This window comes from Nomia melanderi, chromosome 7 (assembly GCF_051020985.1).
Source record: "Nomia melanderi isolate GNS246 chromosome 7, iyNomMela1, whole genome shotgun sequence".
Classification (NCBI taxonomy): domain Eukaryota; kingdom Metazoa; phylum Arthropoda; class Insecta; order Hymenoptera; family Halictidae; genus Nomia; species Nomia melanderi.
The window spans coordinates 3,962,495-3,988,411 of NC_135005.1; the positions used below are offsets into that span (position 1 = coordinate 3,962,495).

The window sequence follows — 25,917 nt, forward strand, 5'->3', positions numbered from 1 at the left end:
ACTACATGAATATTCAGTCGAATATTTATTAGAACAACACGCTCCCTCACCTCCCCACTCCGTTGTCCACGCACACGCATCCCAGGCAGCCCCTGTCGGATGTTGTTCTTTCGAATTTCCGCGCGCGAACTCATGAATATTCACGAACGCGGTGGGATACGCACGCACACCGCGGGATAATCACGAAACAAACAATCGGGACCGAGCGGCGTAGTGGAGAGGATGAATCGGCGCGATCGGGACGTCCAAATCGCGATCGATTGACGCGACGATTTCATCCGTCGAACGATCGAAATGTGTTTTTTGCCGTATTGTATTTTCTTTCCTTTTTTTCTTTTCTTTTCTTTTATTTTCTTTTCTTTTTACGTGTGAACGATGTGATGTAGAAGGGGTTTAATAAATGGGCCCGTACGAACGAGTTTGGGTCAAGGAAGACGGAGATGATCGAACACGGCTGTCGATTGAGTGAGTTCTGTATGAGTTTGAGAATGCAAACTGTACCATCAACACTTCGGACACGGAGCTGATGCTGAGGACGTACATGGTGACGCCGACCTCCACTGGTGGACCTGCAATCAACAAAACCAATCCGGCCTTGGTCGCTCTGATTATCCGCTGGTTTTTTATGTTTCCGTACATGTGACTGGTAGATTGTACGTAGAACAACAACCGTAAGTTCGTAACTTACCCCTGACTCACGGGGTAACTTGAATGTCGAATTGAATTAATGTCCCTATTCAGCATTCGTCGTTAAGCGCTTGTAATTTTTTAGTTTAAAGCTTAGTCGAACGATCGAATGAATGTAAATTCGTTGCTGATTATCTTAGAATGTTTAATGACATTGCTGAAGGAAACACGAAAGTCAGGGGTAAAATGCAAGCGTACAAGTCGAAGAGAGCTCGCACCCTGCACGGAACCAAATCAACAGCACTCGTCGGCCACATTGCTTTCCGAGCTAGAAGAATTATTCATACTTGACTGACGTTTTACATATATACGTATATATATACTCCTGAACCGTTGTATAAAATATATATCTATATATGCATGTGTGCGTGTATGTGTGCGTGCATGTGTGTGTGTATGTGTATGTGTATGTGTATGTGTATGTGTATGTGTATGTGTATGTGTATGTGTATGTGTATGTGTATGGTATGTGTATGTATATGTATGTATGTATATATACACCCATCACAGTCACGCAGCAAGGTGACTTTACCTTATTCGAAAAAAAATTATTCTCATCCTATTCAATTTCGCTTTCTTTCGTACCACTCGGTTACTCTTTTCTCTGCCCGTTACAAGTTTCCCTTGCAACGGTTTTCCCTACGTACACGCGTGTCTCTACGTGCGTATGCTTCACTGTTCTCTATTTTCGGCTGTCTGATATTTTTCGTTTAATTCGTCTGTCCTCCTAATCGAAATCTAACTCGTGAAACGGTTAGAACAGACGTGGAACGCATCATAGCTAGAAATTGCTGTCATTGTCACTGCGATCGTCGATTCCGGGCTAATAATCATCGGCGAACGGTCCCTCTTTTCGAACAATGTAATTCAATATACCGAGAACTATCGGACGGACACATTTCTTATCTTCTAATTTCTGTTCGTTTGCTTTCCTTTCGTACGTGATTCTTACATGTTTTCTTGGAGACACGTGGAACCGGGTTAAACGTTTTCGTGTTCGAATAAAACGTACGTGTGATACGTGCGGTGTCAGATATCGGGTTTCTCGAAAGGGGTGGGTGGTTAGGGGGTGAGAATAGGTAGTGTGATCAGTGATATGGCTTGGGCAGGGGCGGTCGAAAGGGGTTTTTTCGGGTGGAATAAAATATAGAATAATAATAATTGTAAGTGGTGGCAGGCGGGCAGCCCATCTCAGCAACCGCGGCATAGCAGCTAGCGTCTAAAAATGGTCTAACGGGATGGTCGTGCGTATGTTAATATCCAAAATTGAACAAGATACTATTGTTCTACTATAAGAGGAAACAAAAGTGTTCGTTCGGTTCCGTTACGGATAATATAGAGCAAACCACGCTTCAGACAGCATTAGGCTAATAAAAGTAACAAGCAGGAGACAGTAAATTATTTATGTATATATATATATATACATACATGTATATATATTGTTGTAACGTTTATACAATTTATATATATATATGTATATATATTCGTCTACACTCGGAAAAATGTAAGATCGAGAATGATTGTAGGCCGTTCATAGAAATAGTATCATTGACATGACGTAGATTATTGGAAAATTGAGTGGAAAAAAAGTAGAGAGAACAACGTGTGCCTTTCTAGTGACTATGCGTGTAAACAGATACAAACCATCCGCCTACTACTATACACACGGGACAAGACGATTGTTGTGAAATCTACGGAATTTCGTTCATTCATTCTCGTCGTCGTGGTCTTCTCGGTTTCTTATTATTATTTCTTTCTTTTCGTTTCTTTTCTGAGTGTAGCCTACGAGTTTTCTTTTTGTGAGCACTTTTATCGGTTTCATCGCACACGCGAAATAGTACTTTGTCCATTTTTGGTATGAGTGTTGTTCTGTTCGAAGTGTCGTGTTCGGTTTACGCGTGTCGTATGTCGATGCCGTTCCCTGTTCCATGCACGCACATCGTTATTATTCTAGTATTAATGCGAATTTCTGACGTTAATACCATGGCCACTGGGTGAATGTGGAAGAATTTTATCAAGATCTTTCGAACCTCTAACCAAAGTTGAATTTCTTTTCTTACTTGTAATTGTGATTATTTATTTGAGACTTTACTTAAATATTACGTACCATTTATATATTACGTATGCAGTAATATAATTATTAACAGCATAATTTATCATTTATTCATCGTTTTTAGGGTTAGGATATCATTTTTAACGGCGAGATTGTTCGTTTCGATAAGAGAAATATTGTTGCGACTCGATGTATATACATGCTCTCAAAATAGCGAAATTTTAATAAGACACTACTCGATTGTATTAAACTATTCGGTGTCAATGGATTCCGATTATATTATTGAAAGATTTTTAGTCATTTTAGCCGTCAAGTTAGAGTAAAAAAGAAAGTAAAAAACACTGCAATCTATTTTTAAATAATTGCAAATTCCACGATTTATATATTGCAAAGGGCTACTTCTTAGTATCTTCCCTTTTTTACATTATTTTTATTAGTACAAATAAGTTTACTCAGAATTTGAATTGAAATTAAATGGTTAAACATTAATAAGAAATTATTTGAGTATTTAAAATACATATAAGCAAGTGTCATATGCATGATTTAAATTTCTATTCAAATTGAAGAATACTCTTATTCGTCAGTATAAGTCATCGTAACACAATTTTGCGCATAATGTGTTTACAGAGGAAATGATATTGACTACTTCATAAGAAAACAAACATTCATTTCTAAATTAATGTTTCATTTATACAAAATATGAATCCTCACTGTATTCATTTTGGCCATTAATGAAAATATTTTCTATACTCAACAAGTTAATAATTGTACCAGTAGAAACTTTATTTGTTTAATCGAATACTTTATATCAGTCAGTAGTAGTCTCAGTATACTTATAATGTTATTACGTCGTTATCACATCATCATTATACCGATAAAAAAATAATTCAACTGACTACAAACATCTTCTTATAACAAAATACAGGGTGTTCCATTATAATCTATAAATGCAATTATCTTCAGTAATATTTGTTATCTAAAAAATGTCTCAAACGGAATTTTCTCTGTCATATTGAATTAGGTTATGACTCTTTTGCAAAGAATGTCCTACATCAATTGACACAAAAGTATCATACTTAAAATACTAGTAGTGACTTTCATATGTACTACAAAGTTCACCTAAAATATGAACTAAGCGTACCAAATTACATGCCTTCTCCAACCAGGAAAAATAACATTTCAGACATTTCTTAAATAACGAGCAGTTCCGAAGATAATTGATTCCATAGATTAAAATAGGACACCACAGTGTATCCAGATAATCTTCTCACTAAAAACAATTCGCATAAATCAGTCAACTGGCTCGCTGTCTCATCAAGCTTCAACTCAGCAATCCATGAACACCTATTAGTCCCCTCGAACCAAGCGATCGTCCAATTGAAATTTCGTCCATTTAAGAGTGCATCGATCCGCGCTTGGTCGGCGAGCGTGCCAAGAAATCGGACAGGCCAGCCGAGGTGGGTGGAAGGGCTCCGCTCGAAGAGCGACGGTCCGATCGTAATCGTGTTACGCGATTGTCGCGGTTCCGAGCGTTCTCGCGAAACGAAGAGCAGATCAAAGGAGCACACGGTGGCCCCGGGGCGATGCGGTTCTGTGCACGGCAACCGAACTAATTTCATCGAGGAAGCGGCAATCGGCCCTCGACACGTACGATCGTACGACCGAACGACGAGTAGCCCCGGGACAAGTTCTCCTTTTCCCTCCCCCACGCCGGAGTCAGATTAAACCTGTGAATTTCCTGCGGTCGGGCTGCAGTTAATCGATTATCTTGTGCACGGCTCGAACCGATCGATCTTGTCGGGCATTGTCGCGCAATCGGCCGACTTTCATTTGAACCTCGATCGGTGGAACTGTATTAAACTCGCTACACGACGTTCGCGACACCTCTACGATGATGACAGAGATTAGGAGGTTGCTATAGTCCGACAGAGAAAAGACTTCGCTTGTCCTAAAAGCTAAAAAGTCAGGGGGGCAAGGAAACTGGAAGGGACGCCGAATGCGATGAAGTGAGATATGACGATAGAAAATAAAATTCATAGCGTCGCCAATTTCATTCTCTATCGTTATATCTCACTTCGTGGTATTCGATGTCCGTTGCAGTTTCCTTGGCTCCTGACTTTTTAACTTTTAGGATGAGCGAAGTCTTTTCTCCGTCAGACTATAACAACCGCGAAGACCGAGCTCGATTCGTTTCACGAGAATGACGGAGTCGCGGTAACTATTCAGAAAAGGGATCATCGATTTCAGTGACTTCGAAATATGTTTTAATGTAATATATTTGAGGAATTATAATATACTATATAGGACAAAGTACTATATAATATACTGTAATATGTTAATATGTTGTGTAAAGAAAATATATTATGTTATTTTGTAATGTAAGAAGATCATTCTAAATATTTTTTTCTCGTTGCCTTAGTCTTAAAGATACACGCAAAAATAATATTTTTGTGAGTATGTGTTAGGTTTGGGTTAGTTATCAAATAATTGTGTACTAATGAATTTGGTAAGTGTGAAGTATAATTATCCTATTTATTAATGAATATAAATAGAAATTTGTACTTAAAGCTAATTTCGCTTGAATTTAATTGCAACCACAAAAAATACGAACCATTGAATGGATGGTGTTAAAAATATTTTTTAATATATCTCGGAAACTAAAACTGAAAGGAGAAAGGTATTCAGAATGATGACTTTGACATATTTTAAAGTCATTACAATCGATTAGGAATCTTCTTTTCCAAGTCATTACTAAAGTTACAGTTACTTTCCAATGTTTAATTAACGGAAATATTAGTGTTGCATTCTATTTATTAACAGAAGATTGGAGTCTATAATTCGTTCAATGAGGCAAGTTAGTTGGAATAAACAAAAGATCAACGTGCTTCACGTGTTAATGATCCGAAGAATGTTAATTCAACCTATTCAATAAGAGAACTTCGGTAATCGGAAAATTCAAATTTTTCAAACCTCGTAGGTATATAAAGCACCTCAAAAGAAAAGTCGTGCAATTCCTTTTTTTCCTTTTTTGACTCTTTAGTATATGAGCACCCTTCGAATGGGGACAGCGATTACTCTATTTCCATGTTTATGTTCAAAACTACTGTAGATATTTAAAAAAATGGTTGAAATAAAGATTGAATTTTCGTACACTTCACAAGACAATATTATTAGATTGATACTAACTTTTTGTATCTTTTGAAATTCATAGTAGTAAACAAAGTAACAAAGAAATAGGGATACTGTTTTCATTCAAGCGTTGTCACCTTAACGAACCCAAAAAGGATGAAAAAGAAAATTGTCTGACACTTCTTTCGGAAAGCGTACCTGCAAAGTTTTAAACAAACGTCGAAACTTTCGGGTATCCGAAATTCCCTTGTGAACGATGATCGTTTATTTTTGTTTACAGCTATTCGACTCGTTGAATAAACTACGGACATGGGTAGTCAGTACTATAGACGTGCATTCACGCAAATCAAGCGAACCGAGCGTTCAGCGATCCCCGCGAAGGTATCGCGAGGTTTTTGAAGAAACCCCGGTTTTATCGCGAAAATATCGGAAAAACGTACCGATCTTTAATCTTTCGCGAGCACGGTGCCACCGGAACGGAATATCAAAGAAGGCTAGGGGAACTGTACTCGGTTTCAGTGCGCGTGCATGCATCAGGTGTGAGTGAGCGCGCGGCTCAGTGTTCGTGTCTGTTCCGTGTACTTTGTGTTATACGGGCTGATTTCGAAATCGTGGTGCATCGAAGAAAGGAATCATTTGATATAAAAAAGCGAAGAAAAGATACGGAACAACATTTTCTCATATGACGGTTCGTTTTCGAGGTAATCGCGTTTGAAACCATGTCGGACACGCGTGCCAGCGAATAAGAATCAGCTACAACACGTATGTACCTACATTGTCTATGTTTCCCACCTCTTGTAAATGTCAATGCGCGCATGTTAGGCACACTTCCGAAGTCGATTACCTTGGAAACGAAGTTTTCCGTGAGAAAACCTTATTCCATATTTTCGAGTTATTCTTCCGTGCGGATCCATTCCTTTCCCGGTTGCTCTATGACTTCGTAAACTCCCTGTGTATTTGGAATCTGTACCCTCGTATACGTGTCCGTATGGTCGCGCGCTTGTGTCTGTGTAATTGTACGTGTGCATCGGTACCGTGTCGGTATGTACATGAGATCGTGGATAATAAACGATTGACGGCAATCGTTCTTCCAAAAAATACACGGGCACTAAAGAAGTGGTTGCTCGGGCAAAAGGGGTGGGGGAGAATGTTTTAAAAAGTCGAACGATCGGAATGATTAGTAAAAATCGATTTTCAGCGTTTAATGACTGAGTAAGACCTAGAGGTAGTACCATTTTCACTTCGGATAGCGAGCTGATACTCAAGACGTACATGGTGACGCCGACCTCGACGGGAGGACCTGAAATCGAAGGTTAGTCAGACTGAGTCGGCCGTTTACGGCCGCGGACAAGTTACACGATGGGGTGACTATGGCTTTCTTTTTTTATTCACTGATTCGGTTAAGTTACTCTCATTCGCGTTACTCTCTAAACATCGTACATAGCGAACTGTTCTTTTTTTATTTTGCTTTTATTCTCATTCTTTTTTTTTGTGAATTTACTGTGAGCGTGGAATGTAATGGGTATTCTTTTTTTTAGTGGTATCGTTACGTCGGATGGATTGCTGAAAGTGGTAATTAGTCTCGATTAGAGGACTACCGATTGTCGTTTTTAGTTCGTTTCCATTCCGGAATGTGTGCTTGGTTGTGGAAGTAATTTTGAAGCTTTCCTGCGGTTTTGGAGCTGGATGCTGTAACGTTGCTCGTTGTATGATGTTATAAATTGTGGTACTTTTAAATAGAGAGTGGCTATAGCATGGAATGGGAATTTAAAGATATTTTGAATGGATGAACCTTTAATACTCTCATGTGATTTTGATAGTTCTTCTGCAAGAATGGTAATAAGTTACATTCGTCTTTTAAATACATTGTTCCCAGAATAGTTGGAGTCATTTTAAAAGTATGAGAACGTTTATGGATGTTAGTTTCAATTAAGAGCACAGTGAGAAGAAAAATATATTTTCTTTTTTAAGTGCTCATTATTTCAAATCGTGGTGTTATATATAGAGTAGATTTAAGGGTACTGTATATAAATTTTAAGTAATAGTTAATTAATATTGATTAAGTAATAATTAAACGTTGTAGCAATCAAATAACACGTATCTGAATTATAAACACTTTGTTAAATTGGAAGAGTTTACGCTGGTAATAAAAGCATTTTCACAAACAATTATTTCTATGATTATTAAAATGTGAACAAACACTACTGGTTTGAAGGACGTGCTTTTTAAAAATGTGGTTCTAGCCTATTTTCTTAATAACACGACGAAATGAAAACGGAATCTTTAAAAATAACTAACTCGGAAAAAAATTAATGGTGAACTGGTATAAAGAAGGAAAGTCGTACAGAGAAATTGCACAGCTTTCAAACAGAAGCAAGTTTAATCTTCATTATGTTATTAAAAGAAATGGAACACAACGAGAGAAGAAAAAATAATTTGTGGAGCTGAAAAATATCCTTCACTTCTACGATCAAGTTGAAATACATTTCTGATATATATATATTTTAAATCTAATGTGATTTATGTCCATTTCAATCACGAAGTCCTCATTTTTCATATATTTTCGTGGATACTCGTATGATTTGAAAATTACACGGGAACATACCAAAGTTAAATTTGCTAATTTTTCTGAAACTTAAGGAAATAATTCATATAAAAGTATTTGTCATATAATTATTTTGATATAAATATTTATATAAGAATCAATTTTCACCAAAGTTTCGTAGAAATTAGTGCATACCGCTTGAGCATATTACCCTATCAGTGATTCTAAGATGTCTTGTGATATATCGATCAATACGACTCTAAAAGTGGTGACCCAGAGAGCCGCTCGATTACATACAACAGTTCGGATCTAGCCACTATACTCTAACCGCATAGAACGCGTACTTACATGGAAACGAGAACTTCGTGTACCAGTGAACTCCAATGTAAACCGAATATGCTTTGCCAATCCTCACTGAAGATCGAAACGTCCAATTAAATTTTGCAAGTTTTCAATGTCAAAAACTTTGAACATTTAAACGTCCCTTTATACGAGTAGAATTTTCCTTTAAGACACTAAAAATTGATTGTAACTGAAATGCAGAGTGATAAAAGAAATATTTAAGATTTTGAGGGCTGAAACGGAAGGATTGAACGAAAGGATTGAAAAACTCTTAATCAATTAAAATCAACGAAGTTTTCTAATTAACGTTTATCTAGCAAGTAATCTTTGTTGTAAATAGTGATCATTGCCAGTTTCATAAAATTTTAAATGAATATACTTTCAGACCCATTCATATATTCATATTCAATGTATACAATTTTAAAAATTTACAATACTGAAATAATCAATAAAAATGTAATTTTACATTAGAAATATTGATTTTAATATTTTCTTTATCTCAGTAAAAATGTTAAGCTTGTTAGATTTTATTTTTATTGTTTATTTATATTAAATTACAATAAACATTTATGTTTGAAAAGAGTAACGTCGGGAAGTTAACTAATTTTGTTGCGTTTGGTTTATAGTATTCTGAAGCAATAAATAATGGACCAATATGTTACTCAAATATGTATTTAATACCCGACAAATATCTGAATTCAATTCCCTTGAAAACCAAGCTTCATATTAAAAAAGCTTCATATCGTATTTTCAATTTATTGTCGCACAAAAAACAATGCATAAGTGCAAAAATAAAAACGGTAACTGCTGAAATAATTCTCTGGTTTGTATGGACTAGGGAGTTTCATGATTAAAGGTAACATAAAAATCTAAAGAAAAATATTAAATATATCTATATGAATTTCTCTGGTTTCTTCGTTTTTTTTCTTTTTTTTAAATTAAACTTTTTTTATTGCAGCTAATATTTAGATTACATTGCTGATTCTTTTTTAGAAATTTTATTATTTTCCATTTTTCTCTCACTGTAAATTGGATTCCCATTTTTTGTTCTAAAACTAACAGAAAGAATAAAAATAATTGCGAAGAACTACAATTAGAACTACGAATTTTATGATTATTTAATATATATTTTGAATGCATATGATTAAATACGAAATTAATCTTAGTTTTACCATTAAATACTTTGAAATTACATCACAAATGCCATTTGAACTATTTAAACTAAAATCGTTTAAACATAATTTTAAAAAATCACAATCTAAAATTGTTTGCAGAATGATTACTGCGCACTGAAGTTGATACATTATTGAAAGAAAAGGACGATAATCGTGAAAATGACCGAAACGGTGCATCTTCCCTATCTGGTGTTCTCGCGGTGAACATCACCGGAACTTTATCAGGCCGGAAAAGAATGGCCGACGCTGAAAGAGTTCGAGAATGAAGTGAGAAATAAGGGGCGAGCCTGTTGGCCGAGAGAAAAGAAGAAGGAAGGACACGGGCAGGCGTTTCCGCGATAAAGTTGACTCGTAAACAACGCCAGTGCCAGGGGCATCGCGCCGCCACAACGCCGATATATCTTCATTTCCATTTCTAGGATGTTTTTAAAACCCTATAGCCGGCGAACGTCCCATATGGGACACATATTTCACAATGACGGCCACCACGTACACGTTGCAAAACGCGTAACGAACGGACGCCGGTATCGAGTTAATTGAAATGCGTCGGTATGACTTGCCTCCGCGCCAGCCAATCGCTCGTGAGAAAATGCTTCGAAAAAAAACGGGGAAGAAAAAAGCGGAGGCCATCGTCGGTCGAAATGAATTCGACGGAAAAATATTCATCGGAAGTGCACTAGAAATGCAAACCAGAAATGCAAACAGAAATGCCTGTTTTTATACTGCATTGAACTTCCGATGCCAGGAATGAGCTATTGTAGTTCGAAATGCTTTTCCTATGGATGTGTAAACGTCAATGCATTACATTTGTTAAATTTTTTTCTGGGAAACGTACACTGGCGTATTTAATGGAAAATTACATGTTCTTTTTTATTTAAAGTTTGATTTGAATTATCAACAAAGAGTTATAAAGCTATACTTGACAGTTATATACAGAGAGCAATTATCTTTTTGTTGAATAGTATAGAATACAGCGAAGTAAATGTATAACAATATAGGATACTTCTAGATGATATTTTTTAGAATATTTCTTACAATAGACGTGTAAGTTGACACACTTGAATATTCGGCTTGTAAAGCAGCGATTTAATATTTGACGGTGGATACAGTTCGTGTAGTGCAAAATTATTTGGTATTTAAACGTGGTAATACTGAGTAGTAAAAATCGGTGAATAACTGAGGATTGATTTTGTATACCTGCTTTCTTAATACTGTTCCTCGCTGTTTTCAAACATTCCTTATTAATTATAATATTTAAAGTATTTATGTAGTCTTCAAAAACAATACAATACTTAACCTCAAAACTATACAGATGTGTAAAATTTTAATTAGGTCAATAAATTTTCAATTACAAATTACTGGTGTTTGAATTGTTATAATTTTATTAAGAAAAATGTAATAATCATCCTGAGCTCGTTTACATGCATGAAGTCCCTAGCTTTAAAATGTCCAATTACTTTTTTCTCCAGAATAATTTTATTTAGCCGATTGGTGGCAAAGCAGAGATATATTTTTCTTTCTAAAAATAATACATATTAAAACTGAGACATTCAACAATTTGTATCAAGATGAAAATGTATACGAATGTAAAGAGTAAATTCATTCATATGTGCCTCTCTCGCTTATCAAAAAAATGGCACAATTACAGTGAATTACGGTGTCGCTGTCGAGAGAATTGTTTACACAAAACACAGTCAAAAGCGACAATAGTAAATACACATCGTGTTCCACCGTCACGTATTTTGTCATTTTTACATGTAAACTTCGAGCTAGGCAGAGAACGCAGAATGGAAATCCTTCGGCGCTCCTGGGAATATTTAATGAGGGACCGTTAGTCCAAGGAGTCGTGGAACACTGTTTATCCGCCGGACGTAGAATATCCCGGCGGCCGCTGTAATGTCCGAGAACCATCTAAATTTTAAATGTTAAAACCCTACGCTCTACGGATCCGGTAAATCCGTCGTCTCGGCTCTCCGAAGCTCCTCGGCTTCGTTGGCCACCGCGTATCGGCAATTTGAATCGACCGATACGTTTAAAACGATCTCGAAGAAGAAGCGAAACCCATGCATCCTAAAAATAAAAGAACTATCGAGGATTCCCTTGGGATTTATGGTCATTTTTGTTCGGACGTGATGCATTCTGGGAATACAAGGCGTCACGTAACCTGTGGTGTGAGCCAAAGGTTGGTAATGTTGCATAACGAAAATTTATTCTTCTTCGAGGTATATGAAGTATTCGTATGTAGACTTCTTTTCAGATAAAATATTACTTAATAAAATATTATCGTTTGATAAAGTATTGTCTAATATTATTATAAGTAAGATACATTTTTTTCGAAATGAAGTACTTCTATATTACTTAATATCATATTGTTATTTGAGGAAATGTTAGATAACGGTGTTTGGAATTTATTTATCCTTCTTTAAAAAAAGCGATTTATTTTATATATTATATAACAATAAATTGAAAATGGAAAAATGACATTTTTTTTATTCTTGTGAAAATCAAGACTAAACATTCGTGGAGTACATATGCACTTGACTGATCCAACTAAATGCTAATGGACATAATTAATATTAAGTTGTACATTACCCAAAAATAAGCAAAAACATGTAATAACATTTTTCCTATTGAAATCTTGCTTTCGAGAATATTCTCCGTTAAAAAATTTGTAAAACTCACTTACATTCACGTGACTATTGACACAACATTTTCAAAAGCATTATATTCATGTTTTCCAGGTTCTTCATTTATCTTCTCATATGAAATACAGAATAACCCGTAGCATTAAGTCGCAAGTTACCCAACTGCACGAATTTTTAATCCAAGTTTTCCCAAAAAATGGAGGCTGCAAGTGAAAGACTGTGATTTCATGCTGTTGAGTTATTCTTTCGTATAAAATTCCTCACTCCCCGGTTGCACCACCAGTTGCCATATTTGCGAATTCGATTCCCCCGAAAGGAATTCTCCTCTCGGACGGCGAACGTTCGCTTGCTCGTTTCGCGTTAATACAAAGTTAAATTGAACTTCTTAAAATTGTTCGAAATTTCTCCGGGGATTGTTGCGTGAAGCCGGACAAGTTTCGAGAAGAGGGCGAAGCCTCCTAATTTTACGGGTGAATCAGTACGGTGGCGAGGAGAGGCCCACGGTGCTCGGCAAGTTTCACAGTTGGAATGCCAAGAATATCGATCATCGCGACAGGCCGGCTGAATTGATAGGGGTTGTTTTCGGGAGTAATTCTCGCGGACGGCACACTTTTCGGTGTCTCGGATTCCAACGGCATTGTCTCCCGCGGGAAAAGAGCAAGAAACCGCAGTTGTGGATGCCTCGCCGGGTCACCGTGGCTCGGGGCCAGCGTCAGGAGTCGGAGATCTGGAACTGTCCCAGCACGGGATCAGCAACGGAATGAAAATGAATGCACGTTCGAACCGACGGCGAATAAATAAAGGATTTGTGTTTACCGTTCCCTCCACTGGGCGTGTTTACGGGGCAACGAATATGAAATTTTCCGTCAGAATTCTCTCGAATAGTCTCATTATGTGGTGGTGCTTAACTGATGATTTAGGGGCTAAATATTTTGTTGAAAATATTCTTCGATGCTGAGATGCAGTTTTTATTTGGAATAATACCATTTTGACGATTTTTTTTTTAATTTTTGTGTCTTTAGTTCGACGCTGTCAGTGAAATAAAATAGTTATTTCTATGTGGTTCATTATTGTATTAAATCGGAGATACTTCAAGTGCTTGTGATGAAACTTTAAGTTTTTGAAATATTGGGATGTGAGATTTAGTATTTACATTGTGGATTCTTTAAATGTAAAATGAATATAGATACTATATAAATAGTTAGTTATACGAAGTAATATGAAAAAGAGGAAAGGGTGGATAAAAGTTTAATTGTAATTTCTAGTTGTTTGTAAATTATTAAAATCGTTGTATTCGGCAATGAAACTTAATTTTTAACATAATGTGTAGAGTACTGATCAGATTCCATTTTGTAGAAATTGTGACATAATTAAAAATTCTTTTCTTAAAATTCGATTTTTCAAAGCAATCTGTCAAACAGAATCGAAGTTCATTAATCTCACGTTTTCTAGCACAGAACCAAATAATAAACATTCAAAAATTGAAATAAGCATATATTGCCATTTCAACAGATTTTGCAATCAAAAATAAACGAAAAGTATGAAGTATACAATTTACCTCAATATGAATCAACCTTTTAACTTAGTATACCTGATATCTTAAATATTTACATTTTAAAATTTGATTTAAAACTCTGCTTTTTTTATTCATTTAATTTTATATCAATTCCTATGCTACCAAATTAATCAGTTTCTCAATTCTCGTCTTTCCTTTTGTTCCTATTTTCACTAAGAAAAATTTGTCACCGAACTTTTTTACCATTATTTCGTAGCCAGTTATTTGACTGGTAACGTTAGTACAGTGAAATATAAAGTCACGTGCACCACGTGAATACAATAAATCATATGTATAAAAAACTATTACGAATATCAAAAATAAAGGAAACAACGTCAAATTAGCATGAACCACCAGGCATATAGGAATTGCACGTAATGAAGCTGCAAATAAATCGACTAAAGAGGCAACCAAATTAAATCAGTGTGAAAAAGTCCCTATGAATCTTCACGATGCCAAATCACCATCAAAGAATCAATTAGAGAATTTTGGAACCGCACATGGTTCAACTCCCTTCCAACTAAACCCGATAAAGTAAGACGCAGTTTACAAGAAAATCCAAATATCCCAGTGTTAACCAGAAAAGATCAAGTTGCACTAATCTGTATCCAGGCAATTTGGGATTAACACACGAATATTTACTAACAAAACAACCTCCACATAAATGCATACTTTGCATTTAGAAATGCCTCTAAGTATTAAACATATTCTAATAAATCGCCCCTTTCTCTCTTCTAAAAGAAACAGCTGCAACATTAAATCTCATACGAAGACGAACCTAAACAATCTCACCAGTATGTAGAATGCGCTCAAGTTTTTCAATCAAGTTAACCATCTAAATTCATTATAATCAAGTTATGTTTATTCCGAAGATCTTCTATTATTATTCACACAACTAGTATATTATTATACAATAATTTATTATATATTAAGTACTACTAAGTAACAAGTAATGTATCCAAATGTTGGTGGACACTAATGACTTTACTATCAACGTGGCCACCTTAAAACAAACTCAAATATATAAAAAAGGAAAAGAAATCATACGCATCACAGATAAACATCTCTGAACTCCTTTCATTGCTCACGTTCGGGGGGTCCTGAATCGAATATTCGTGGTTCGACGTCGATTCTCGAGGAGAAAGTAGGAAGAACGGAACACGGGGTGATCTCGATAGAAGAATGCAACGGTGCGATGCGGTCGTCTCGGTGACGATCGGCGTCAGAGACAAGGCGGGAATTCGAGAACGCCCCGCAGCGGGATCGGTGACAGCGTAGACGCTTGGCTGACAGAATCAATGTTGAAATTGTAATCGAAGGTAAAGAACTGCGGGGGAGCGTGGTCGGAACGGAGATGCCGTTAACGGTAACCCGTGGCAACCCGGGCCGCGTCCCAGCATCGATCCAAGTTTTATCGAAGCGCCCCAGCCCCGCCCTACCACCGCCTGGGACTGTAGCCGAAAATTTGACTTTATCGTGGGAATTGAAAACCGTCGATACACGCCGCCTTTATGGTACTCGAGCCACGACACTACCTACGGTCCCAGCTGTATCCGTAAACAAATTCTGGCTATCGGTTTCTTCCGACGTCAGCTGGCGCAACCTGCCCTTGTTGATAGCTAGTCAATAGACCAACTTTCTACCGAAGCACCGGCATCGACGAACGAGACACTTTACTGTGTCTTTTTCCTTGAAGTTTCTTCATTCCGTCGGTTGTAGAAACGATTCTTTTATCCTTTGCATGACAGATTGCATCGTGGCAGATAGCATACTAGATTCAGGATTCATTTTGTCTTAATCAGTAATGATGATGTTTATTGTTGAAAATGAAGTTCTTTGGTAAAAAGTATTCTTCTTTAACTCTTTGCACTCGTATGTTATACTGGAGATGACAATATAAATTTATTATAGAACGCTAGAAATTGTTTTAAAAATTGCCACAACTTAAAATATTCTAAGAATTTTATTTAATACCACAATAATTATAATAATATTAAATGAAATAAATATAAAACGTTGAATTCTACAGCTGTAAATTATTTTAATTCGTTTTCCTAAAAATAAACACAAGTTTATTACAACAACATTGCGAATAAATCAAGTACAAAGGATTGATACTTATGGACTTATGTTTATTAATGGTACTATTGTTGTATTGGTAGTGTTTAAAGAGAAATTTATAGATTTTTATTAAATGAATATAGTGCAATATTTTATTCATTTTTATTATTTTTTGGTATATGACTGAATTTTTATCTATTTATAGTATCTGAAATTGAAGCATGTAATTATAAGATTATGTAAGTGAAAAGATATGGAATATGTCAGAGCATTTTATGTATAAAAGTTATTCTGGGAAAGATGTACGTTTTAAAATTGTTATTTCAGAAGTTGATGTAATTTATTCTGATAGATTGGAAATGTGTGTATAATCCTATTAGCCTTGATGTGAGGTAAAACGGTTGGGTTAATCTAAGTATTACCTACTACGGTATTATTACTCAGTTTTAAATTCAAATTTCAAAGTGAAAAGTAGGTATAAATATATATGCCTTCATTATGATTCTAATATTTTTTCATAACTTTTACACACCTTATTACGTTTATACATATAAGTAAGTGAAGTTATTATAGTATCTTATACAAAACATTTCAAAGATTACTAACATCATTACTACTTTTTCTGTACAAAATTTATTCCGACATTTTTAAACAATTAATATAAATTCTTAATTACAGAGTACTTCATCAATCAAAAAACTACATTTCGTTTCATCTATATCTTTGATTCAAACATTCTTTTTACGTTCACCAAATATCCACTTCTATTTTATAATAGACTACAGATTTGTATACATCCATGAGAAATTTGAAAATGCAAAATCGCACAAAATGTGCTCAATAAGAAAAATATAAAAATTATTCATAATATAGTTTCCATAGCATTTCTTAGAAAAAGTATTTTCCACCGTAATTTTATTTTTTTACTCGCGTTCTCAAATGTTTGCATTTGCAGAAAGATCTGCAGTCTACCAATAATACATGAGCATCTTCACAATCTAAGAATTAAAGACTTATTGCATTCACCAATGAAAATTAACATCAAATATATCCATTTAAGTTACATCACAGAAAATTATTTTTAAAAATTGTATTCACTCTCTGTAGCAGCGTCATTTCTCATAACATAAACATGGTGACAAGTAGGCAGCAGTTGTTTATGTATACATAAATTCTTAAAGTCTTATTCACATTGCATTTCATTCGCGGTTCTAACTACATCAACGTGACCAGCGAGTAATTCTATCCGGCGGCGAATCGAAAAATGACGCGACTTTTCATTCCATGTCCGGCAACGGCTGAGAATTTTTACGACGGCAAAGTACACGCCCACGAGCTTGCTCCCTATTGTTCCGAATATTCTTCTCTGTATCGTCCGCGACGAAAGAGTAAGCGGCGTCAAAAATATTTCCCGGAGCGTACTACCCTCCTCTACATTGTCGTCCCGCTTTTGTCCCTTTGTCGTATCTCGATCAACGTTTCCGGACCGTTTTTCGTTCGTTACTCTGCCGATTTTCCCCCCTTTTTTTCACGGACTTCTTTCCTTACGTTTGTGGTGTGTTATTTTTCGTTAAAATCTATTCCCATTTTACGCTATCGGAAGTCTCAATTCTTCTTCGCTGACCCCATCCTTCCGCTACGGTAATTGAACCCATTAGACCGGCCCGGTCAAAAAGTTTCATTTTTCTTTTCAATGTGGCGTTGATACCTGTCGCAGACTGCAGATTTTCATGCGAAATAAAAATGTTTAGATGTTTTCTCTTGCAGATTTGAATCAGCTAAAGGTAAAGTATTAATGTACGAAATAATTTATTTTATGAGTATGAAATATATTTAATTGAAGTATAAAATAAATGTTTATATTAACATTTCTCTATCTTCTATATTGGATACTCGTATTTGGTATATACGCATAAAATCTGGAGTGTAATAATGATACGAGAAAAAATATTATAAATAAATAAAAAACTGAAGGAAATTTTGGAATACAGTATGTGACGCATAGTTTAATAAAATTTTCTTCATTGAAGTGGAATTTATTTTCAGGCATCCTTAAAAAATACGATGAGACTTTTCGTTCAATCTAATACTTGTTCCTTCTATTTCATTGAAAATGGCAGACATAGATACACATCTTCCAATATTTTTTATCTCCAAATATTTTTGTTTTATTTCTTATTGATCCACGTTCCAGCACTAATAGCCACTCTTCTATAAAACTTACTTTTTACTCTTACCCAAGCACACGTTCGGAAACTCTTATCCCGATATTCGCAGCGTGTAAAGTCGATTTCTCGAAATATCGTATAACGTAGCTCTGATTCGTAATGACTCCATTGAAGAAAGAAGAAAAAAAAAAGAAAAAAAGAAAAACAGAATCGTACATATGTGAGTAATTCTCGAGACGATGCTGCATTCGCTACGAAAAGGACTCCCGATATGCCCAGTCCGTGCAACGACTATCAGAAATGCGTCGAGAAAGCGGGTATGCGAGAAATGATCGAACAATCGTACGCAAAACGTGAATCGATCGTCTCTATTCGAGAGATAACAACAAATCAACCTGTTAACCGGCTAATTTCTTAATCACGACCATTCATACAAACGAAAAACAAGTGAAATGGCAGCAAACTAACATGATTTAACCCGTAATGATAAAAGTTACAATAATTTCATTAACACTAAAACTACCGAAAACTACCGAAAAGGTCAAATTGACTATCTTCAGAATGTTTATTTTGCAAGTATTTAAATTACGAAGGCGTTTTTGGAAAGATTTTCTATTAAATTTGTGTATTTGTACAGATACAAGACTAGGAGACCCTTCGAATCTCAAGAAACGTATTGTTCTGATTTCTATAAAAGATTGGAAATAAGTCAGTCTAATTGCTCGGTAACTTTGGTGTTAATATTTCCACGAACATTACAACAGAATTTAATGTAAGAATGTTTACAAAGAAAATGAAGAATTAGTTGAAGATAAAGGTGTGAAGACGAACAACGAATACTCATTATCTCCGGTTAACAAGCTAATCACGTGGCGAAAGACGATCGCGATTTTGCGCACGATCATCGATGCTACCGCAGGATAGTCGAATGATTCGGACTATACGATAGCCAGGAAAAATCGCAACCCTACTCACCTCCGTAGTTCGGCCTTACTCTTTTATCGTAACTGACGGAGAACGAGTCCAATATCGCGGAGATGTTGACGTCACCCAGCATATTGCCTCCGCCGGTTCTGCAATATAAAAGGATAACGATTTCTGTGAAACTTGCCTGGCAGTAAAAAAGTTCGGGGCCACCGTCGGGAGGGGGCGTATGAAACTAAAGGTATCGGGGCTACGTACACACGGAGTCACGGGTTGGGAAAGTTTTCTCGAAGGAAACCGTTTCACCTTTTCGCTCGACAGAGGAAACTTGAATTTTAGATAATGCGAAGTTAAAGAGTGATAAGGAGACGCGGAACGCGGCACGGAGCTGTTTGTTCTTGAGCGGAGGTCCGATTGTTCCGGCATTTACCGGAGGGACGAGAGTTGCGGGAGATTATTAGATTTATAAAGGAATTGGTACTTGTTACTTACTGTTTCAACGACTTTTGCTGCAACATATTTGCAGACGACGTTGCACAGGCAGATCGTTTCATTTTTTGTTGGTTGTATAGAACAGTGGATGATTAACCCATTTGCATTATAAGGAAGTGTAAAAAAGAAGGCCTTTATCATGGATTTTTAAAAAATTTGATCTAAGTAGAAAAATTAGAATAAGTGAAAAGGGCTACTACTAATCAGACTTACTACTTTCATTTCCGATAACACCCTCCATTTTTATTTTCTAGCTAACGGAAAATATAAAGTCACACTTAATTCTCTTGTGATAATGAGTAACAAAATTGAACGTATATACACGTTAATGATGCAATTGGGTTAAGAAATTTATGATTTTGGTGGTTAAATCTTATGTTGGCAACGAGGTACTTGAGTACCTATTTTGAAGCTTTCTTCTACTTGACTTTAATTTGTTTGAGTGAACACTTCACAAAATTGATTTGGATTTCTATTTGGCTAACATTGTTATGTCGATTTTTGCTGCGATAGTAAAAAGTTTATGTAAAAATATTGTAATAATAAAATTTACGTGGAAGAACATTTTAGTTGACAAATAACGGCTACTTGGCAATATACGATTGGTTACTAGTGTGCAGCAACATTTACTTTCTGATTTATCGTCGAATCACGTGATTGTCTTCTTTGAGACAAAAAGCTCACGACTAACTGGACTGGTAGTATCAGTAGAAGTGGTTAATAATTATAAATGGAGTTCGAGTGGAACGAGGAAAGCATTTATTGATTTCAGATTTTTGTTTAAGATAGTCTTAATTTAAATTGTCATAAATATATGTTATAGGAATTGTTAATTTGTAAAACTTATTGTTTAATGACAATAAAATATTGAGGTTAATTAATGACAGTTGAAAAAGTTTGCTTGAAAGGTATAGGATTGGGTTGAATTTAACCAATGCTATGCTTTTTAAGCAAACTTTTTCAGCTTTTCAAAATAAAATTTTAAAATAAAATTTATTCTGTGGCTAATTAATACCACGAAATAATTCAACTTATTAAAAGAAAGTATATGCAGCAGCCGGATAACGCAACTGGGCATACCGCTAACACAGTTACAAATTATTTCTTAACCTCGATACTATAGAGAACGCTTGGAAAATGTTGGATAGCAATACAATATACCCTTTGAATTGAAAATAAGATCCTCACAATACTGAAAGAGTTTATTATATTATAAGGAGATATGCAATTTTATTGAAATTTCAGTATCTCTTCAATTTTATAATTTAAATGCCTTATCATTTTGTATACAGGAAGTTAATTTAGTTTTAGTATATTACTTTTAACGTTATGCGTTATTTTGGTATATCCCATTCCTTTTGTACGTATATACAAAACCAGATATATGGCCCTTAGTTTTGAAAGTGCCCTACCAACCTTTTAACAGACGTAATTACATATTTGTTTCAGATATGTTATCATAAGATAGAAAATCGTGTTATCAAAGATAAAAAAAGCAAATAACTTTTATCGTCAATAAAATTACCAAACCATTGAAACAAATTGAAAATTGATTACTTAATAACATAACGTGTTTCTTGAATTTCAAATGTTCAAATGTTCTTTTAATATTATATTTGATCAACTACAACGGCTGTACGTATGTAATAGATGTCAGTAAAGATACGAAAACCTATGTGCACTGTAATAAAACCAAACGTAAAAACAGCTGTCTTCGTAACTTCCACATGCAACATATTTTATAATTAAGAAAAACCGTTTATATCGTAAAATTCGCGAACAGAAATGTCAGTTCCACAATGTAAACGTGAAAGCAGAAACATGATATTTCATTCACTTAGTTTCGAATTTTTACCCGATAATTAAAAAATATTTACCTGGATGACAGTATACATTTTTATTATATACGTATATACGTACAGGCATAACATTGGGTAGAATCGTGCGTTGTGCAAACGCGTACTTGATCCGCGCGGCTCAATCTCGTCCTGCCTCGGATAAGCGAAAAATATGCTTTTGACGGGTACAAGCGGCTAACGCTTTTGCGCGATCAATGACGTGAAAAGGTAGAAGATAATATCATTTCAGTACCGAGAGACATGAAAAACGGAGTTTGTTATTGGAACATAATCCACAAGCGCATTTTATTCGACGACGATATTAATGGAGCAACTCGGTTTTGGAAAAATCTCGAGGCAAATAAAATTAAATTACATTACCGTGCTTTCGATGCTGTCGAATGCTTATCGAAATAATTTCCCCGCGTGGAATGATAAAACGCCGGAACAGATTTTAACAAGAGGATTTAACGGACCTTTTGTAAACCGTCCATACACGGAAAAATAAATATTGTTGTTTTGTGTCAGCTGCCAAATAACCCTATTAAATGTATAAACATTGCGCTTTACAATATGATTCATGAAAAGTCACGGTGAACGTTAAAATAATGGAGCCACGTTGAATGGAAGTTTTAACGAAATACTCATGAAAAGAATCCATTGTGCTCGAATAAAAATGCATGTCGCTACTTCGTCTATACTTCAATGTGCTCTGGAAATTGTTTCTAATACCGTGTTTTTCAACTCCATTCACGAAGATTAACAATTCACCGTAAAACAATGGGCGGTTTCACGCGACTCTTGTAAAGTGTAATATATAGAGTTCCGTTAAAAATGGATATTACTGCTTTATTCTAATATCTGCGTCACCGATATCTTTGATATTGCTTGCAATATTGTTCTTCATAATATGATTTTTTCTTATATGAAATAACTGCAAGCCAATAATGCTTTGAAATAACAATCACGATGTCTTCATTATGTGAATCTATATGAAAAAATGTGTGGGAGAGATATAATAATATTTTTTTATGAAAAACTATTTTTTCGAGAAAATCGAGCGTACATATTTGTCAAGGACACATGCTTTTTGGAAATTCTTGCGCATACAAAAATTCAATACGCGATAAATATACAATGAAATTTCTTTATTCGAAACCTCATTTTTCAAATAATCGAGTTCGAATATACTGTATAAATGGTTAAATAAATGCAGGTATGTTTCAAAAATGTTCATATTGAATTTTCTCGAGTAAGAAATTTCAAATGAATAAATGTTATTATACATTTGTAAATTATATTTTCATATAGAATTGTTTCCTGGTGATTATAGCATTTGTGTTTGATCGATTTGATTAAGTAATGGTACTTGAAAGAAATTGAAACACAATTTTTTGCAACAACAAATTAAAGCGCATAAATTGTCACATTCAGATTTTCGATTTAGTTTTTAAAATGTAATTGTATATAAATTTCCCGGATCAAATTAAATTCTTTATATGTAGATTGTTTTGTTTTATTATCAGTTGCAGTTCACTAAAAAATTATTTGTTTATTGTAATTAAAATAAACTGTTGTTATTCTTTACTTTGGATTTCCAACAACGCGGAGAAGCATTGTTACAGTTTATGTAACGTACTTGAGTACGAACGAACGTGTATGCAACGTCAGACGCATAAAATGCAGACCGTCTGGGTTTTACTTAACGGGTCAGTAGATACGGTCGGTCTTCGCCAGCCAATCAAACGGTTTCGAGTCTACAGCCGATACAATTCTCTGCGCCTGCAAAAACCTACCACAATCAGAATCCAAGTAACGTATGATTTTGATGTTCGACAACAAAGTATTTTGCGAGGTTAGCAATTTATATTGAGTAAATTGATACTTATACAGAATTATTAGATTGTGGATCTAATGGACATGTAAAATTCACAAATGCATAAAGCATAATCAATGAATAATATAATTTAAATTTAAAATAGCTGTTATTTTAGCATCGTGATAAGGATAACCGTAATAAAAGTTCTTGTTCATTAATTTATAAATACGTATATTTGCATATAATGATTATTTCTACTCATGTTTAAACTACGTAAAAGTTTTATTCCTTATGGATCGAGTTGATAGAACAATTAGTAGGTACATTTTATATTGTCAACATTTTCTACACATTTTTATTTACATTTCACAGAAAAGAATTCCATTAACTTCATTTTATATCTGTTTTGTATTAGGAAGTATATCCACAATTTTACATGTCACATATTTTTATAAAAACTGCTTTTCATAAAATCAGTCAATTTGTCATGCGTGAAATTTCATAAAAAATCATCAAACATTATTTAAATATTATCTTCTATTAGTAACCAATACATCCCAAAACTAAGATTATAATAGAATATATAAAATACGTAACCTCGAGATTACAGGATCTCGAGTTAGATTCAATGCTAATATTATAGTACAGTCATGCTCGATCCAGCCAACATTAGACTCGTGATAAGATAGCGAATTCAGTGGCATTATACAAGACCGGAAGTCCTGAAGGACCACAAGAGGTTTCACAAGTTCAGCCTGTTCGAATCTCGTCAAACATTTGAAACCATCGGGACTTCTAGTTCCCCTGGGTCACGTGAGTCCCACGAGTCTTGAGTTCTACCATTCTCGGCTGGTATCGAGTTTCACTGGTCTTGTTCGAGTATCAACGAAACTTGTGATTTTTCAGAAACTTGCATCGAGTCTTACAATCCACAAATTAACCCTTAATAAAGCGATACTTTGTATTTTTAACCTATCGTGTTATATTTTTTAATTTTCTGATTAATCAATCCGAACAAAGTTTTAAGAACACATATAATAATTACTGTTTAATAATATTTGTTTTGTAACAATCTTGTAATAACAATATTTTACTAAATTATATGGTTTGCTCTATACTCTCTACACCGCTATACAGGTATATTAAGTGGTTCGCTCTTTACGAAATATTTGGAAAAGACATTTATGTATCATAAATATAATTGTCTTGTGACTTTTGGTTAAAATATGTGTCACAAATAGTGAACGTGTTATATGACTTTCTTCAGCAAACGAAATAACTTGCAGGGAGTGAAAATGTGAATTGATGGATGCATTAAAAAATATGCAGTGATGTGAAAGGAAGTAGAGTTAATTTTCAAATTTCTAATAGGGCTCCACAATCGAAGGTGACTTGTGGACTAGGTAATACGGCATTTAAAGCTATTTGATTTTACTTCGTAATATTTTCCTCTACTTTCTACCGTTTTACGAGACACGTTGTGTTTACCTTGTTAGCGGACACCTTGTATACTTTGCTTCAGTGTAATCTGAATTCTTCGTTTCACAGTGGATACAAGTAATTCGTGTTTCAAAGAATACCTTGGTTACATTCATGCAGGGTTGAATACTTATATAGTATGCATCCATTGATGAATCTAATAAGTTTGGATCCTAATAATATTGATTGATGTATTAAATTTTATAAGTCATGGATCTCCGATCCTTCGACCTGCAAATGACCTAAATCGTGCCTCGCGACTTTAATGCCTGACTTTGCGACCTCTGGGTGCTCCATATCAAGTGTCAACAGCCTGGGCAGGGTTCCACGACCTCTAGATGGTTAGTATCAGATCTTTCTAGCCTGAGGTCACGTTCCACGATCTCCAGGTTATCTGTATTGAATCTCGCCGGTTTGAGGTTGGGTTCTGTGATCTCTCGTTAGTGCATACTGCTTGTAATTAATTTGGTTTCCGACTGGGGAATGAACATGTCCAGCAAAGACATCCGCTTAGTGTCTCACTGGCTGGCACCAATTTTTAGCTTAAGTCTTTTAATTTTTTAATCCACTTATTATGTAGATAACCTGCTTCATTATAAAATTAGAAATATTTGATGCTATTAAAAAGACATCAATGACCTCCAAATAATCTTGAAAATAACATCTACTAAAATGTTTTACATTTACGATGCTGTGGTCTAGAAGTTTGTGTATTTTTACGACCGTGCTTACAACTTTTTAAAAACGGATTTCTTCATGTTCGATCTTTTTATTCGAGTACTCGTTAATATTCCACTAATGTAACCAAGAAACAGAAAAATATTTAGTAAGTCTATTATCGTATTTAGTACGTCGTGTATTAAAATTCACTAAAACAAAAGTGAATTCTGTTATATTTAAATGATTAAATTCACACGAAAAATTCAATATTTACAACATAGAAGTATTCATGTTACAATATACAATGAATAAATAACAATAGAAAAGATATGGAATTCGGCTTCA

At 34.9% G+C, this 25,917-nt stretch overlaps 1 protein-coding gene across 14 annotated transcripts in view; it reads right to left on the reverse strand.

The window, feature by feature from the left end:
• The window catches only part of Rdl (Resistant to dieldrin), a 155,572-nt gene that overhangs the window by 47,795 nt on the left and 81,860 nt on the right, over window positions 1–25,917 (reverse strand). For 8 of the 14 annotated variants that reach the window (XM_076369490.1, XM_076369487.1, XM_076369483.1 and 5 more), the window contains exons 2-3: window positions 19,336–19,433; window positions 7,102–7,169 (exon numbers count right to left, since the gene is read on the reverse strand). In XM_076369490.1, coding sequence (XP_076225605.1) covers window positions 7,102–7,169; window positions 19,336–19,433 — 166 coding nt within the window. Of the gene's footprint in view, window positions 1–501; window positions 570–7,101; window positions 7,170–19,335; window positions 19,434–25,917 lie in introns of all 14 variants that reach the window. The other 6 variants (XM_076369480.1, XM_076369491.1, XM_076369488.1 and 3 more) reach the window with 1 other exon arrangement.